Source organism: Lagenorhynchus albirostris, chromosome 10 (assembly GCF_949774975.1).
Source record: "Lagenorhynchus albirostris chromosome 10, mLagAlb1.1, whole genome shotgun sequence".
NCBI classification, from domain to species: Eukaryota; Metazoa; Chordata; class Mammalia; order Artiodactyla; family Delphinidae; genus Lagenorhynchus; species Lagenorhynchus albirostris.
Genome location: NC_083104.1, coordinates 65,163,157 through 65,179,730, shown reverse-complemented (window position 1 = coordinate 65,179,730; position 16,574 = coordinate 65,163,157). Strand labels below are relative to the sequence as shown.

General features: G+C 42.0%; 1 protein-coding gene across 4 annotated transcripts in view; it reads left to right on the top strand.

The window, feature by feature from the left end:
• The first annotated feature begins 3,525 nt into the window (after positions 1–3,525).
• TCP11 (t-complex 11) overlaps positions 3,526–16,574 on the top strand; it is a 29,311-nt gene continuing 16,262 nt past the window's right edge. The window contains exons 1-3 of one of the 4 annotated variants that reach the window (XM_060164153.1): positions 3,526–3,655; positions 6,488–6,584; positions 11,486–11,606. In XM_060164153.1, coding sequence (XP_060020136.1) covers positions 3,532–3,655; positions 6,488–6,584; positions 11,486–11,606 — 342 coding nt within the window. In that variant the 5' untranslated portion in view covers positions 3,526–3,531. Of the gene's footprint in view, positions 3,660–6,458; positions 6,585–11,485; positions 11,607–16,574 lie in introns of those variants that run through there. The other 3 variants (XM_060164152.1, XM_060164154.1, XM_060164150.1) reach the window with 3 other exon arrangements.

Here is a 16,574-nt window from a genome sequence, read left to right as displayed (position 1 = left end):
TTTATGTGTCCTTACCACTTTAGTTGACTGTTTATCTTCCAGTATACTCTACTCTACTTGCAGTCCAGGCCTCTATTTAACATCATCTCTTACTATTTCCATTCCATGGTCTATCATTTACATTTTTCTTTAGGAAATGTAAATATTTATTTACAGTATTAGCTTTTACTCTTGCTTAGCTCTATATATTATGGAATAAACAGACTGTGATATGGGTTCTAGTCCTGAATTTTCTGTAAACTGGTGGTGACCTTAGCAGAGTCATTTAACCTCACTGAGCCTAAGATGCTTCTGTGTAAAATGAGGCATTTTTTGTTTTTGTTATTTTGTTTTAGCTAGCGGATCCATATTCAGGATTCCTCTTAATCCCTGTGCTTCTCTACTTCTTACAGACAGCCACCTAGGAGTGCTTCTCTGACATCCTTCTCTATATCCACCCCTCTTTCAGAATGTCTTTGCGGTAAGATCAACTTTCTGTATAATTTGCTCTTGTGGGGTGGTGTACAGGATAGTATTTAACAAATGAGGATAGATCGTACTATTGTGCTTGGGTTAAAGCGCACATATGTGGGGAAATGGTGGAGAAGTAGGAAAATTCTAGCTGCTGCCTAAAATTCCCTTAGACTGCTTCTCAACCTGGGGTATATGCACCCATAGGGGTACAGAGGTGTGCTAGCAAGTACAGGAAGCCCTTCCTCCTCGAACAAGAATTCTACTCAAAGATTTGAGGAGAGAAAATAGACTTCAGTGTTAAAACAAACATATGACATCTTAGTTTAAAAGGGGAACCCTGGGGTGGACAGCTTTGGGCACACTGTGATGTGAGCGGAAACGTGGCCTTTACCTCTGCCCTTGGGCTGTTTGAGAAATACTTGCCTTATGGGTCTTTTGAAATATGTGCACTTAAATAGGGTAAAGGTGTTGAGTTACTCAGGAGGGCCACTCCTGCCAAAGAATGGACATATGTGGAAAATCCATTTTCACCCATTAGGAGAGTTTAAAGAGGGGTCCTGAGGTTGGGGGGGGCAGCCAGGCTGAACAAGAGACCCATTTCTAAAGACCAAATCGGTTACACAGTCTTGCTTAGGATTCTGGCTCACGGCTGGGTTTGAACTGATCCAAACATCTGGAAGGTCTCTCACCCTTTCTCTGACCTCCAGTAGCAATTCTTATTTGTACTCCATTCTGGGACTTACCGTACCATTATATGTTAGTTATATTTTCTTTTTTATATAGCTTCTCAGCCAGAGTTAGGGAGGTGGTGTGAATTAATAAAAAGTATATGATCAAGAGTCAAGACCCTGCTTGCCGTGTGACTTTTGGAAACTCCCTGAAATCTCTCTGATCCCCAGCTTGCTCGTCTATTAAATGGTCCAATATAACACCTGCCTTGCCTACTGAACAGGTAGGATTGCATGCAGAGCGTATACATTACATTTGCAATGTAAAAGCATTTTGTAGATCATTAAACAAAAAGCAGTTATTATTAACTAAGACCCCAAAGGGAAGGAGAGTTTATCTCTCACATCATCTTTCTATTCTCCTCAACCTCTAACTTTTGCCTAGTTGGTTCTGAAAACTATTAAAGATAAGATCATGAAATGCTGTCCCCACGCTGACCCTGAGAAAAGTCCAGTTCTGTCTCTCCTACCCCCATCCTTTCCTCCTCTTCTGGCCTGTCTCCTCCCCTCTTCCACATGCTCCCACACTGCTATTTCTTCCTACTGCCCCTTCCAGAGAATTTGGGTAAGAAGAGGACGCTTAAAGGGGCTGTGTAATGTATATGAATGAACTACTCTCATAATTTCAGGCATCAGCAGGGCAAGTTTTATGGCAATGCCATTTTTGTGGGAAAACAAACTGGTGTCATTCTGGAGACTTTCTCCCAGAAATAAAAATGCCCAAACAGAATTCTGGAAAAAAAAATTTTTTTTAATAGAGAAATCAACAACCCAATCTAAATATATCCCTGTAATAATGAAGAATCATATTTTCATTTAACTCTTTGCTGCAGTCAGACAACTTCCTCCCACTTCTGGCTTTGGGGTGTAGGCCAGCCTGCTTCACAGTTGACATCCCTGAGGGAAACACTAGGAAAGGGTGATGGGGAGGAAGGGGCAAGTTTAGTGTGTATTGATTTGAGATACTCTGGCTAAACGTAAATTTGCTAGGCCATTCCCCTCCTATCTGCCTGGGCCTCAGAGTGAAGTGGATTTTCTTAAGCAGAAATGTTCTTGGATCTCTTCATAATTTTCCCCTTCAAACTATAGGAGTTGTGCAAGAAAGATCCACATTCCACACTAACAAGGCAAGGGTTATAATGAGAACTTGGTTTCTTACAGGCAATACTTTCATCTTTTATTTATTTATTTTTAAAGTAAGCTTTTGTGGTAAGAAATCAAGTCAAAGTAATAAAGAAGGATGGGAGAATGTGGAACGGAAACTTCCTTTTCATTTTTTCCCCCAAAGTGCAGGGATTGGAGAGGAGGGGTCACTCCAGGTCCTCACATCACTCCAGGGGCAACAGAGCTGACCAGGAACCAAGAAAGGCCTGGTGACCTGTGGCCTGGAGCGCCGGGATCAGCCCGCAAGCCACAGATGAGCCCGTGGCCAGGAATTCAGTGGGAGGAGCCTACACTGCCTCCCAGTCCCCGCGCCCGCTCCGACAAGCACCTGGCACGGTTTCTCAGCTTCCACACCTGGAGAATGGGACAAGGGCCCACCTCTCACAATGGGCCCAGGATGTGCTAAGGAAACAACCCGCCTGGGTGTGGTTCTCAAGTTTTATGAACAGGCTGAAGAGAAACAAAACATGGTGCTCCTTCCCTTCCCAAGTAGTTTCAGGTGATCTTTTTCGTGGGGGGCGGGAGATGTCAGGCAGGGAAGGGACCCGGGGACCAGTTAACCAAAGGCCTGTGGAGGCTTCGAGCCCTCGAGGACCGAGGCACTAGCCGGCCGCTTCCACCAGAGAAGCCGGCGGCGGCCGGCACGTGCCCCTCCCCGTTGCCCCGGAGACGGGCGGCGGTTTACGTTCAAATCCCGGACTCTCCCACCATGGCACGGCGGCGGGGGTGCGCGCGGGTCGGCCCCGCACGGCCGTCGCCCCTCGCTGCCCAGCCGCGGTGGTACGGCCCCAGTCTAGAGGTGCGCCGGAGCCCGCCCGATTCGGCAGTGGTGGTTGGTCGCCGTGGAGGAGGTGAGGGGCTTGGAATTTGAGCGCCGTGGGCTCCCCCTGCTGCTGGAGCCCGGGTGGGCCTGGGGCGGGCGTTTCGGGCGAGCAGGCCGCCCCTCTGGCCTCAGTTTCCTGGTTGCGGAGCCAGCACTCACTTCTCTGTGATTCCCCAGCCCTGTTCCTCCAGTGTCCTCTGCCCATGTCGGTCCCCGAGAGACGGTGAAGCGGTCCACCCTCCTCTTGGTTTGTCCAGGTCGGGCGCGATTGGCCGGGCCCCAGACCCCTTCGGTAGTTGGAGAGCCCCCTTCCTCGCCGCCCACAGCGCCCCATTTCTCCCCCACCCAGATTCCATCAGCAAAATGACGGACGTGGAGGAAAACGTGCCCCTGAAGGACCCTGGCGATGCAGAGAGCGGGCCCTGTAAGCCCGAAACCTCAGGACCGACCCGGCAAGACATGAGCAGCCCCAAGAACCACCCTTTCAGTAGGTCCAGCCCCGCCGGCCCCGGCCCTCGGGGTGCTTAGTGTGGATCAGGTGGGAAGGAGCCCGCGGCGCCGCACTTCTCTATCCCCCTTTTTCCTCATTCCCCCCCCCCCCGCCCCCAATCTCTACTTTCAGGCCCCAGGCCCTCTGTTGACCAGAAGATCTTCAGAGTTTGTAGTCCTGGAGAAAGATGTGACCCAAGAGCGATTTCTTGAATCTGACAAGATGTGAGGTTGAGTCAGTCCAGAGCCAGCTTTGTATTCTTTTATTTTGAATTTGTAGGTGGAAAATGGCAGACACCTGGCGTAGATTTTAAAGAACGGAAATGGTCCCAGATGGGCATTGTGTTCTCTCGGTGCTTCGTTGACTGCATTAGTAATGCTGCTCTGGCCTCATACTCTTTAGCTCATACTATAAGAGATGTTCTTTTATAGTTCTTATTGGGGCACAAAGTATCTTCCACACTTTACGTCTGATCTCACTGGGACTCATCCAGCATTTCCCTTGTAATAATCACCAGGCAATTTCAGCAGTCATCAATCTGAAGGCCTGTCCACGTGCAACAACCTGCGTTAAATTCTTTAAATTCAATCGCATTTCTTTCTCTTGTAGCCACACGGGGTCGCTGCTGGTTAAGGAAAAGCAGCAAATGGGGTGCTTTGGAATCCTGATTTAGGCAATACAACTCCCTAACCTGAATAACCAAACTCCTCTTTTTTAATAATTTCGAAATTTTATATATCAGGTTGACTTGGTTAAGTTACCAAATTATCTTGAAAATGTCTTTGTCCTTGGGATCTGGGTTTTAAAAATCTATTTTAGTTACTTTTTACCTCTAATTTCTCTTTGAACCCTCCCTGTTCCTGAATTTTACAGCTGTAGGAGTTGCATAGTGCTATGGTACTTTTGAGCGACAGAACAATCTTGTCAAAGCAGGCTATGAGCTTTGGTTTGTTGTAATTGGGAAGTGTTTCTGTGTATTTTCCTCAGTCCTTCAATAAGCTGCTACAAGCAGCTCAATCTCCCTTTGAAGATTTTCTCTTTGTTCTGATTTTACATTACTGAATTAGCAGTACGTCTGTTTGCATATTTGACTGTGTTTTGCCATTTTGGCCAAAACTGAAGACTTCAGAGAGACTGTAAAAATAAAAGGAACTTCCCGTCCACCTAAGGTTCAGTTCACCTTTACATTTACCTAAACGGAAACTCTGCTGGTGGCTTTTTGGTAAATTTTACAATCACCTTTTACCCTTAACTTTTTATTTCGATATATTTAAAATCTGTTGAAAAGTAAAAAAAAAAACAACGAATGCCCACATTAACATTTGCCACACTGTTTTTTTCTCTTATTGTATTTTACGTATGTATTTTTTCTTTCTTGAAGTTATAGTCATGACTTTACCTCTAAATATTTCATGTCTCTTCTAAGAACAAAGGCATTCTCCTATGAAACCTCTTTTCTGCAATTTTTCCTTTTTACATTTTTAAACCTTTTTGCTTATGGAAAACTTAAACATATACAAAAGCAGAGAGATTGGAATAATGAACCCCCATTTACTCATCACCCAACTTCAACAATTATCAACTCATGGCCAATCTTAGTTCATTTATATCCCCTCCACATCTTGGAGCCAAATACTTTTTTGTGAACAGATTTTGAAGCTTCATTGAAAGAGAGTGAGAAAATATGATTTATTGTGTGCAGCTCTTTTATACCAAGTAATAATAACTACCATGTACGCCAGTTATGTAAGAATGCTATCAGGTAGGTCTGTACTAAGAACTTAGAATAGTGGTTCCCAAATGCCAGAGCTGGTTTGTGACAAAATTCTTAGCATACTGTGTGAAATGAAATAAAGATATTGTAATGAGTTTTTCCTAAAGCTAAATTGATTCAGTTTTCAGGACTAGTCTTTTTTCTGACTGTATTCCCTTTCCGCTTTTTGGGAGTTTAAACTATCCTTTTTCTTTTATGAAATGGTTTTGGTGGTGGAAGAGTGGATTTTTTTTTTTCTTGGTTGCACCAGGTCTTAGTTGCAGCTTGAGGGCTCCTTAGTTGCAGCTCACCAGCTCCTCAGTTGTGGCATGCACACTTTTAGTTGTGACATACATGTGGGATCTAGTTCCCTGACGAGGGATTGAACCAGGGCCCCCTGCATTGGGAGCACAGAGTCTTAACCACTGCTCCACCAGGGAAGTACCTACAGTGGATTTTTTATTTGCTTATTTCATACTATCCATACCTGACAGAACAAAAAGTTGGCAAGCTGTCGTCAGTTGCTCAAGATCTTTTTGGATATTTACTAGTCTGTGAAATCCTAAATTCTGGAAACTACTTTAGAAGACCAAGTGAGATTGACGCCATTCAGTACCCTCTGTGTGGAGAATTTAACTTCCATCAGAGGCAGGAAGAGGAGAGTGGAATCGTAATATCCTTAGATAAACATTATTTTTGCAAATCACAAATTATTTCTTTGCCACTTCGTTATTTTATTTCTTAAGAGAAAGGCTTTTAATCAGTTTCACTTTGTTTTTTTATAAGATAGCTTCTTTGTCCTCCCTTACCCCCATGCTGGGCTACTGAGAGGCTCTGTCATGGGGCCTAGAGTTCAGAAAACATAACTGACTGGAATGGTCGAATGAGTGTGTATAAAGTCACTGTGATGAATCTCAATTTGGAGCCTACTCAGTGGAGTGAATCTCTGAATAAAATAGAAATTCAGACTTCTTTGAGTTCACTGGTGTCCCCCATAAGTTCTTTTTTTTCAGTTGAGGTATAAGTGACATAGAACATTAGTTTCAGGTGTACCTCATATGTTCTTTCTGTCACAGGTCTGATAGATACAGTTAATGATGTTTCCAAGCTGAGCAAGGAGATTGGGATGAATCATGATTTCCACATGGAAGAGAAGGTTTTGCCTCCAAGCAGGTACAGGCTCTTCTAATTTTCCCATTTTATTCATCCTGATATAGGCATTTAGCACTAATGGATTCTGACCAGACTCAAAGCATTTTTATTTAATAACACAATCAGTGCTTGAATCTAAGCCGTTAGAGGTCTCAGCAACTGAAACAGAAGAGTAATAAATTATAATTATTAGTATCAGAGGGTCAAGAAGCAAATGTTATTTAACCAGTGAATAAACTCAAGCAATTTTTGGGATGTTCACTTTGGGACCCCCACTTAATAATAAAATAGTTAGGGTGGATTTCAGATCTTCTCTGACAGATGGGGAGGGATTAGCCTGTAGTAGCTATCTATTGCTGCATGACAAATTACCCCAAAACTCATCAGCTAAAACATTGTTCATTATCTCCCAGTTTCTGTGGGTCAGGGATTACGGATGTGGCTTCACTGTGTGCTCTATCAGTCTGTTGATGTTGGCCTGAGCTGCCCTCAGTTCCTTGCCACCTGGGCCTCTCCATAGGGGAGGAGCAGCTGCCTTCCCTCACCCAGGGTGAGAAAGCGAGAGAGTAAGTGAGTGAGAGATGGTGCCCAAGACAGAAGCCACGGTCTTTTTGTTACCTAACCTCAGGAGTGACGTCGTGGCCTCTGCTACATTCTGTTTGCTAGAAAGGAACCCATAAATCCAGGCCACACTCCAGGGTACAGGATTACACCAGGGTGTGAATACCAGAGATCTAGATCTTTGGGGTCATTTTATTGGTATTGGTTGCCTACCACATGGCTCCTGTCTTATCAGTTACTCTCTATGTGATCACAGATTTAAACAGGCACAGATAAAAAGATCAATTTTCTCATTGTGGTGTTTTCAACTGCCCCCTCAACTCCTCACCCGCACCCCCATTCCCCACTTCATAAATCAGCTTAATTTGTGAATCAAGATCAGAACCCTGTTGATGAGGAATGCTCCCCCACCCCCATCAAGCCTTATTTTTCATTCTTCTTAGTTATATTGACATTGCAATAAATAAGAACCATTCCGTAAGTATGACTTGCTGGTTTATTGGCAGTTAAGTGGGTAAATTCACTGTCAGATTTTACATTTTAAAACAGTTCTGATTTCCGACCAACAGACAGATATGTGATGGCAGCTTGTGATAAGTCAATTTCCTTGAATGTTTTTGTCATTTGTCAGCTTCAGGGACTCTGTTACTAAAGTGCTCTTCTCTGCCACAAGTTGCTGCCCTGGTCTTCCTGGTCTGATCTGCTCTTGCCAGCAGATGTCCATGTCAAGCACAGCTTCTCTGGGAACAGGTTTTCACCAAAACCCAGATCCTCTAGCATCTCTCTCACTGCTTAGATGTTTCTGTTGCTGGCAGGAGAGGAGGAAAAAAGAGTAGAGGAAATGAGAGAGGGAGAAATGAAGCAGGGGAAACAGTACTATTCAGAGCTGGGTTTTCAAGTAAGGTAATACAAAATTTATATCAGGAAAAAGGTTGAAATCGAGTTTGAGGTCACTCCTTATTGGCAGTTGGCTTTACTTTGGGCTCATAGGATGAAGTTAATTACAATTGTAGGTTCCTAAGGGAAATCCCATGTTTGGGCATTCATTCATCAGGCATTTGCTGAGTTCTTATTATGTGGCAGGAAAAATGTTGAGTTCTGGGGATAGAGGTAGCTACAGCTATAAATAAATAAGACACTGTCTTTGCTGTCAAGAAGCTTTTGTAAGAGAGACAGATGAATAACAGAAAGTGACTGATAAGTTCACTCAGAGCTGTGTGAATAGAGTTCAATGAAAGTTCTCAGCTGCCTAAAGATCAGAGAAGATTTGCCTATGGAGGAAGATTTAGCCTATGATGACTTGAGTCTTAGAGGTGGTCTGGGTGGGAAGGAATGCTCCTGGCAGAGGAATCATGTTGGAGGCACAATGGTGTGAACTGAACAAGTATCTTGATGTGATTGAGCACAGGGTATTATGAGGTAGGAGGAGATAAATTTGAAAGGGAGGTAGAGCAATATCAGGAAGGGTCATGTGAGCCGTTTATACTGCTGGTGATGGGAAGCCCCAAAGGACTTTGAGCATGACCTCATGATTGGAGTTGCATCTTAGAAAAATCATTGATTTTAGAATGAATTGGTGGGGAACAGATTAAAAAGGGACAAGACTGAAGACAGAGGGACCAGTTAATGGCCTAATGTAGTAGTCCAGGTAAGAGATGATGGTAGGAGGGGATGGATTCCAGAGACATTTAAAAAGCAAAATTTATGGAACTTGGAAGATGGATTGGACAAATAGGGTGAGGGGAAAAGCTTTAAGAACAATTACAGTACACAACAGACTATTAGATTATAGTTGGTTACCTCTGCTGATTGAGATTGGTATGTTGGGAGAGGAATTCTGATATTTGTTTTATTCATCTTTGTATTGCTTTTGTTTGTTTTACAAGGAGCATGCATTACTAAGGGGGGATGTTTAATGCCAGAAAACCAATCACTATTTGGCAATGACTAGGTACAGCCTCAGAATTTTCAAATGATTCTTTTTCTTCTTATTAGTCTAACTCTATAGGTCAGAGAAATCATTTAAATAAAGGTCAGAGGAAAATTAATTCCTTTTAAAATATTAATAGACAATTTTTTTAGCATAGTTTAGTTTTATAGAAAAATGATGGAAAATAGAGTTCTTACATTCCCCCTTTTCTCCTGCACACAGTTTCCTCTATTATTTGTATTTTATATTAATGTGGTATATTTGTTACAATTGATGATCCAGTATTAATTCATTATTATTAACTCAAGTTTACACAGGTGTTCACTTTTCGTGTTGTATATTCTGTGGGTTTTGAAAAATGTATAATGACATGTATTCACCATTTCTGTATCACACAGAGTAATTTCACTGCCCTAAAAATCCCCTGTGTTCGATCTATTGGTTCTTCCCTCCCTCACTCTGAAACCCTTGGCAACCACTGATCTTTTTACAGTCTCCATAGGTTTTTCTGAATTTCTTATAGTTGGAATCATATAGTATGTAGCCTTTTCAGATTGGATTCTTTCAATTAGCAATATGCATTTAAGGTTCCTCCATGTCTTTTGAGGGCTGGATAGTGCATTTCTTTTTAGTATTGACCTCTTGGTTGCTTCCAAGTTTTGGCATTTATGAATAAAGCTGCTATAAATGTCCATGTGCAGGTTTTTGTGTGAACATAAGCTTTCAACTCATTTGAGTAAATACCAGGGAGCACTATTGTTGGATTGTATGGAAAGAGTATGTTTAATTTTGTTAGAAACTGTGGAACCATCTTCCAGAGTGACAGGTCTTAACACTTTGCATTCCCACCAGCAATGAATGAGAGTTCCTGTTGCTCCCCGTCCTTGTCAGCATTTGGTATTCTCAGTGTTTTGGATTTTGGCTATTCTAATAGGTGTGTAGTGGTATCTCATTGTTACTTTAATTTACAATTCCCTAATGAGATGTGAGGTTGAGCATCTTTTCATATGCTTATATGCCATCTGTATATATATCAATACTTTGGTGAGGTGTCAGTTCAGACCTTTCCCTGTTTTAAAATTGGGTTGTTTTATTGTTGAATTTTAAGAGTTCTTTGTATATTTTGGATACTAGTTCTTTATCAGATATGTGCTTTGCAAAGATTGGAGCTTGCCTTTTCATTCTCTTGTCTCTCACAGAGCAGTTCTTAATTTTAATGAAGCCCAACTTACCAATTTTTTCTTTCATGGATCTTTCTTTTGGTGTTGTATCTAAAAGGTCGTTGCCAAACCCAAGGTCACCTAGATTTCTCCTGTTATCTTCTAGAAGTTTTAGAGTTTTATGTTTTACATTTAGGTCTATGATCTATTTGTGGAAGGTGTAAGATCTGTATCTAGATTCATTTTTTTGCATGTGGATGTCCAGTTGTTCCAGTACCATTTGTTGAAAAGACTATCCTTTCTAATTGAATTACCTTTGCTTCTGGTTTTTGTTTGTTTGTTTTAAAAAATTATTTATTTATTTATTTTTGGCTACATTGGGTCTTCGTTGCTGTGCGTTGGCTTTCTCTAGTTGGCTATTGGGGGCTGCTCTTTGTTGCGGTGCGTGGGCTTCTCAGTGCGGTGGCTTCTCTTCTTGTGGAGCATGGGCTCTAGGCATGTGGGCTTCAGTAGTTGCAGTATGCGGGCTCAGTAGTTGTAGCTCACAGGCTTTAGAGCACAGGCTCAGTAGTTGTGGCGCGTGGGCTTAGTTGCTCTGCGGCATGTGGGATCTTCCTGGACTAGGGATCGAACCTATGTCCGCTGCATTGGCAGGCAGATTCTTACCTATTGTGCCACGAGGGAAGTCCCTTTTTTTTTTTGAGTGGGGGGAAAAAGACGGATATTTCTGGCTTCCATGACTGGCTACATGGTAGTGCCATTGAAATTGGGAATACAGGAGGAACAGGTTTGGAAGGGGAAGATAGTGAATTCAATTTTAGACCTGCTGATTTGGAAGTATCTATAGTTATTCAGGTGTTATCAAAGAATGAAAATCCTTTCCTAGATTTTAGGTCTATAAGAAAGTGAAAGATCATTTAGTTCATTGCTATATGTGTACATAAAGGGAAACTAAGTCACATCTTTTCTAAGCTAAATGCAAAATCAGTGCTAAAGTTCAGCCCGATCTCTATTCAGGGTTCTTCCTACTGCAGAGGGTGGGCTGTGCTGGAACCACAAGGAGCCCTTCTGAGAGGTTGTGCTGGTGCCCTGACATCCAAGTTTAACCTCAGCTTATTTAGCTCTGCTACCGTCCAAACATAGTTCCTGGCCTTTCCCTGTCTGTATAATGGTCTTTTATCATATCAAACACTGTTTGGGGCTTAGGAGATAATGACCTTTTGGCAGTTTTTGAGTAGAGAAAGTAATTTGTTCATTTAACCTTCTTACAGTCTGGAAGGCAGGGTCAAGGAGACAATGCACAATGCCTTTTGGGATCATCTGGAAGAGCAATTATTAGCTACTCCTCCAGACTTCAGCTGTGCTCTTGAACTCCTAAAAGAAATTAAAGAGGTGAGTGACGAACCTTTCATTTGTAGATGTAAAGTTCCTAGACAGGCCCCGCTCACTGGAATGTCAGTGGCTAGCAAATCCTAACTGAACATGGTCCATGAATCAGTCAGAGTCTAATCAATAGACAGAAATCACACAGTAATTTCAACAAAGAAGTTTTAATATAAAAATTATTATAACAGGGAATTGGAGAAATGAAGGCTTTGGGCTAGTAAGAAGCAAAGAAAACTCTACTGGAATATCAGACATAAGGAGAATCCTTTCTCATCCCCAGGGGATGGGGAAAACCCAAGGACCCAGTTCCTCATTTGAGGGCATGTCTGTGCCAGGGGAGGTTGCTGGCCTGTGTGTGCTGCTGACCGCTGTGTACTGCAGGAGCTGGCCCTGGAGAAGCAGCCATTTTCCCTACAGAGTCCAGCACTAGAGAAGCCTCTCAACTGTAGGAGCCAGCTGCCTGCAGAGCCACGTGTACTGTAGGAACCTGCCATGTGAGCATTCCAGAACCAGGAAGAAAAGCTCTTGCCTTTTGCAATGTCTTTCTAGTATGTGGTGGATACACCCTAAGGTGACCCCCAGTGATCCATGCCCTTGTATAATCCTCTCTCCCTGAGTGTGGATGAGATCTATAACTTGCTTTTAATCAATAGAATATGGCAAAGGTGATGGGATATTACTCCCAGGATTACATTTCATTATGTAAGACTTTATCTTAGCAGGCTGGAGAGAGAGACTTTCCAGCTGGCCTTGAAAAAGCAAACAGGTAGGGACTTCCCTGGAGGCGCAGTGGTTAAGAATCTGCCTGCCAATACAGGGGACACAAGTTCGAGCCCTGGTCTGGGAAGATCCCACATGCCGCGGAGCCACTAAGCCCGTGTGCCACAACTGCTGAGCCTGCACTCTAGAGCCTGCAAGCCACAACTACTGAAGCCTGCATGCCTAGAGCCTGTACTCTGCAACAAGAGAAGCCACTGCAATGAGAAGCCTGTGCACCACAATGAAGAGTAGCCCCCGCTCGCCACAACTAAAGAAAGCCCACGTGCAGCAATGAAGACCCAACACGGCCAAAAATAAATAAGTTTAAAAAAATTGTTTAAAAAAAAAGAAAAAGCAAACAGGTATGTTGTGAACTGCATATGGAGAGGGCCACATGGCAAGGAAATGCAGGTGGCCTCTAGGACCTGAGGGCAGCATCCAACAAACAGCCAGTAAGAAGCTGGGGCCTTCAAGTATACAGCTGTAAGGAAGTGAATTCTGTCAACAATTTGAATGAGCTTGGAAACATTCTTCCCCAGTCAGGTTTCCAAATGAGAACACAGCCCAGCCAACACCTTGGTTGCAACCTTGTGAGATCCTGAACAGAGGATCTGATTAAACTTTCTGGACTCTTGACCCACAGAAACTGTGAGATGACAAACGTATATACTGTTTTAAGTCTCAAAGTTTATGGTTAACTTATGATAACAGAAAACCAATTAATAACCATCTCACATGTACCCCAGTGTTCATAGCAGCACTATTTACAGTAGCCAAGACATGAAAGCAACCTAAATGTCCATGGACAGATGAATAGATAAAGAAGATGGGGTCCATATACATAGTAGAATATTGCTCAGCCGTAAAAAAGAATTAAATAATGCCATTTGCAGCAACATGCATGGACCTAGAGATTATATCATACTGTCATACTAAGTGAAGTAAGTCAGACAGAGAAAGACAAATATCAGGTGATCTCATTTATATGTGTAATCTAAAGTATGATACAAATGAACTTATTTGCCAAACAGACTCACAGAGAAAACGAACTTATGATTACCAAAGGGGAAAGGGTGAGGGCAGGGATAAATTAGGAGTTTGGGATTAGCAGATATAAAAACTACTGTGTGTAAAATAGATAAACAACAGGTCCTACTGTATAGCAGAGAGAACTGTATTCAATATCCTGTAATAAACCATAATGAAGAAGAATATGAAAAACAATTTCATTATATGTATCTATATAGATATAATCTGGATCACTTTGCTGTATACCAGAAACTAACACAACATTGTAAATCAACTATACCCTCCCCCCTCAAAAACAGTGCCATCTACAGATGAAGCTTAAAATTGTGCCATCTGGTAAAGGAAAAATATTTAAAGGACTTACTCCATTTTCTCAGAGAAGAAAAGGATGGATTTGGAGAGGATTTGAGAGGCAGTAAATTGATAAATGTTGCATTCCATTCCTTTGGCTACTCAGCTTCCATATGTACCCTTCTATAAACACTCAAATTTCTGAAAACAATTCTATTTTTACCTAATAAGACATAGCTATCCAGGAAATTCCCTGGCCATCCAGTAGTTAGGACTCCATGCTTTCACTGCCGTGGACCCAGGTTCAGTTCCTGGTCAGGGAACTAAGATCCCACAAGCTGTGCAGCGTGGCCGAAAAAAGAAAAAGAAAAGACAAAAGACATAGCTAGGGCTATGGTGGCGCAGTGGTTAAGAGTTCGCCTGCCGATGCAGGGGACACGGGTTTGTGCCCCGGTCCGGGAAGATCCCACATGCTGCGGAGCGGCTGGGCCCATGAGCCATGGCCGCTGAGCCTGCGCGTCCGGAGCCTGTGCTCTGCAACGGGAGAGGCCCCAACAGTGAGAGACCCGCGTACTGCAAAAAAAAAAAAAAAAAAAAAAAAAAAAAAGGCATAGCTATATGTCTTACAAGTTCTTATCCTTTTCCCCAAATGAGGAAACTCACATTCCCAATAGTTATAACTGTTGCTGTCTATGATATACCTCATATTTGGTCATAGTCTCACTGAATATTCTATTACCTACAGGCTAAACTGTAAAATTTAACTTCCAACAACCTGTCTATAAAATAATAATGGAGGTTCCTTAAAAAACTAAAAATAGAGCTATCATATGATTCTGCAATCCCACTCCTGGGCATATATCCAGAGAAAACCATAATTCAAAAGATACGTGCACCCCAAATGTTCACTGCAGCACTATTTACAATAGCCAGGACCTGGAAGCAACCTTAATGTCCATAGACAGATGAATGGATAAAGAAGATATGGTACACATATACAATAGAATATTACTCAGCCATAAATAAAGAATGAAATAATGCCATTTGCAGCAACGTATACACACTACTATATATAAAACAGATAATCATCAAGGACCTACTGTATAGCACAGAGAACTCTACTCAATTATTCTGTAATAACCTAAATGGGAAAGGAATCTGAAAAAGATATATGTATAACTGAATCACTTTGCTGTACACCTGAAACTGACAAAACGTGTAAATCAACTATACTCCAATATAAAATAAAAATTAAAAAAAAATAATGGGAAGGAGAGAGAAGAAAATTGTTAGCATATACAAATAAAGCCATGCTTATAACAAGCAAAGAGAAAATGTATGGTCTTCGTTTCTGTAATTGGTCCTGAGGCTGTAGTTGGTATCTATGGCTTCATTTTACTAGTCATTCCATATTTCCCTTGTCCTTAGCTGCTGGGGTTCTTTATCTGATGGAGTGACTCAAACCTTCATTGCCAAAGAGTCTGAGTCCTTGGGCGTTTTGCTTTTGTTGTTTGTATGTTGTGTTTTTCCCTTGACTTATATTATTGGTTATGGAAGTATCAAAAGGTACCTTAGAATCTTCTGGGTTCCAGACACAGTCCTTCTTGTTCCCATTGTGTAGCAGCAACCCAGTTTCTTCTTAGTACTCAGGATCAATTACTCTAGTCCATAGAGGAACTCCTTTTTTACCTTGTTGGTTCAGTGGTATAGGGAGCCCAAAATGACCAGGGGGGTAGTCTCATCTTCTAATTCATTAGAACCAATGTAAGCATTCCTCCCAAATCAGCAGAGCCCAAAGTTGGCAGGAGGGGAAATAAAAATTCTGCAAGTAGGTTATTAGATATAATGGTGAGAGGAACCAGTCCTACTTCCACCCCTTGATTCCTGGGACCATGTATTCTGGCTTTAGGGAATAGCACTGCATAATGGTTTTGATTCAAAGTATATATTGCATCTTATAAGACAGAACCTCTTCCTTTCAGGATATTATCTCTCAACTAATGCTGTAACTGAGTCTTCAATAAGCCATTCCACTTTTCAGTTAAGACCAGTCGACTCTCCGTGAGGGGTATGTGGGTATGAACCCGTTGCTGTACTTTCTTGGCTGTAAAATGAGTTCCTTGATTAGATGCAATGCTGTGGGGCATACCAGGACCCAGGACAGAGGATAAGGCATTCTGTGAAATTTTGTGAGTATATGGATGTTGGTGCTAACAGAAGTAGTGCAGACAGGGAAGACAGCTCCATATTCAGAATGCGTCTATTCCATTGAGGGTGAATCTCTGCCCCCTCCACGAAGGAAGAGATCCAAAGAAATCATCCGCTACAAGGTGCCTGGCTGATCCTCCCTGGGGAATGGTGCCACATTACCAACTTAGTTGTTTGTGCTTTTTAGGATTTTTTTATTATGATAAACAAAATTTTTACCGTTTTAATAATGTTAAGTGTTACAATTCAGTGGCATTAAGTACATTCACAATGTTGTGCAGTCATCACCACTATCCATTTCCAGTACGTTTCATCTTCCCAAACAGAAACTCTACCCATTAAACAGTAACTCTTCAGACCCCTTTTCCACCCGTGCCTGGTAACCTCTATATTACCTTCTGTCTCTAGGAATTTGACTACTAGATTCCTCATATAAGTGGAATCATACAACATTTGTCCTTTTACATATGGCAAATTTTACTTAGCATGTTTTCAAGGTTCATCCACATTGCAGTGTGGCAGAACTTCATCCCTTTTTATGGCTGAAAATATTCCATTGTATGGATATACCACATTTTGTTTATCTATTCATTTGTTGTTTTGCTTTGGTTTTGGCCACATCACGTCTTAGTTGCAGTGTGCAGCATCTTCAGTTGCAGCATGTGGGATTTTTTTTTTCACATCTTT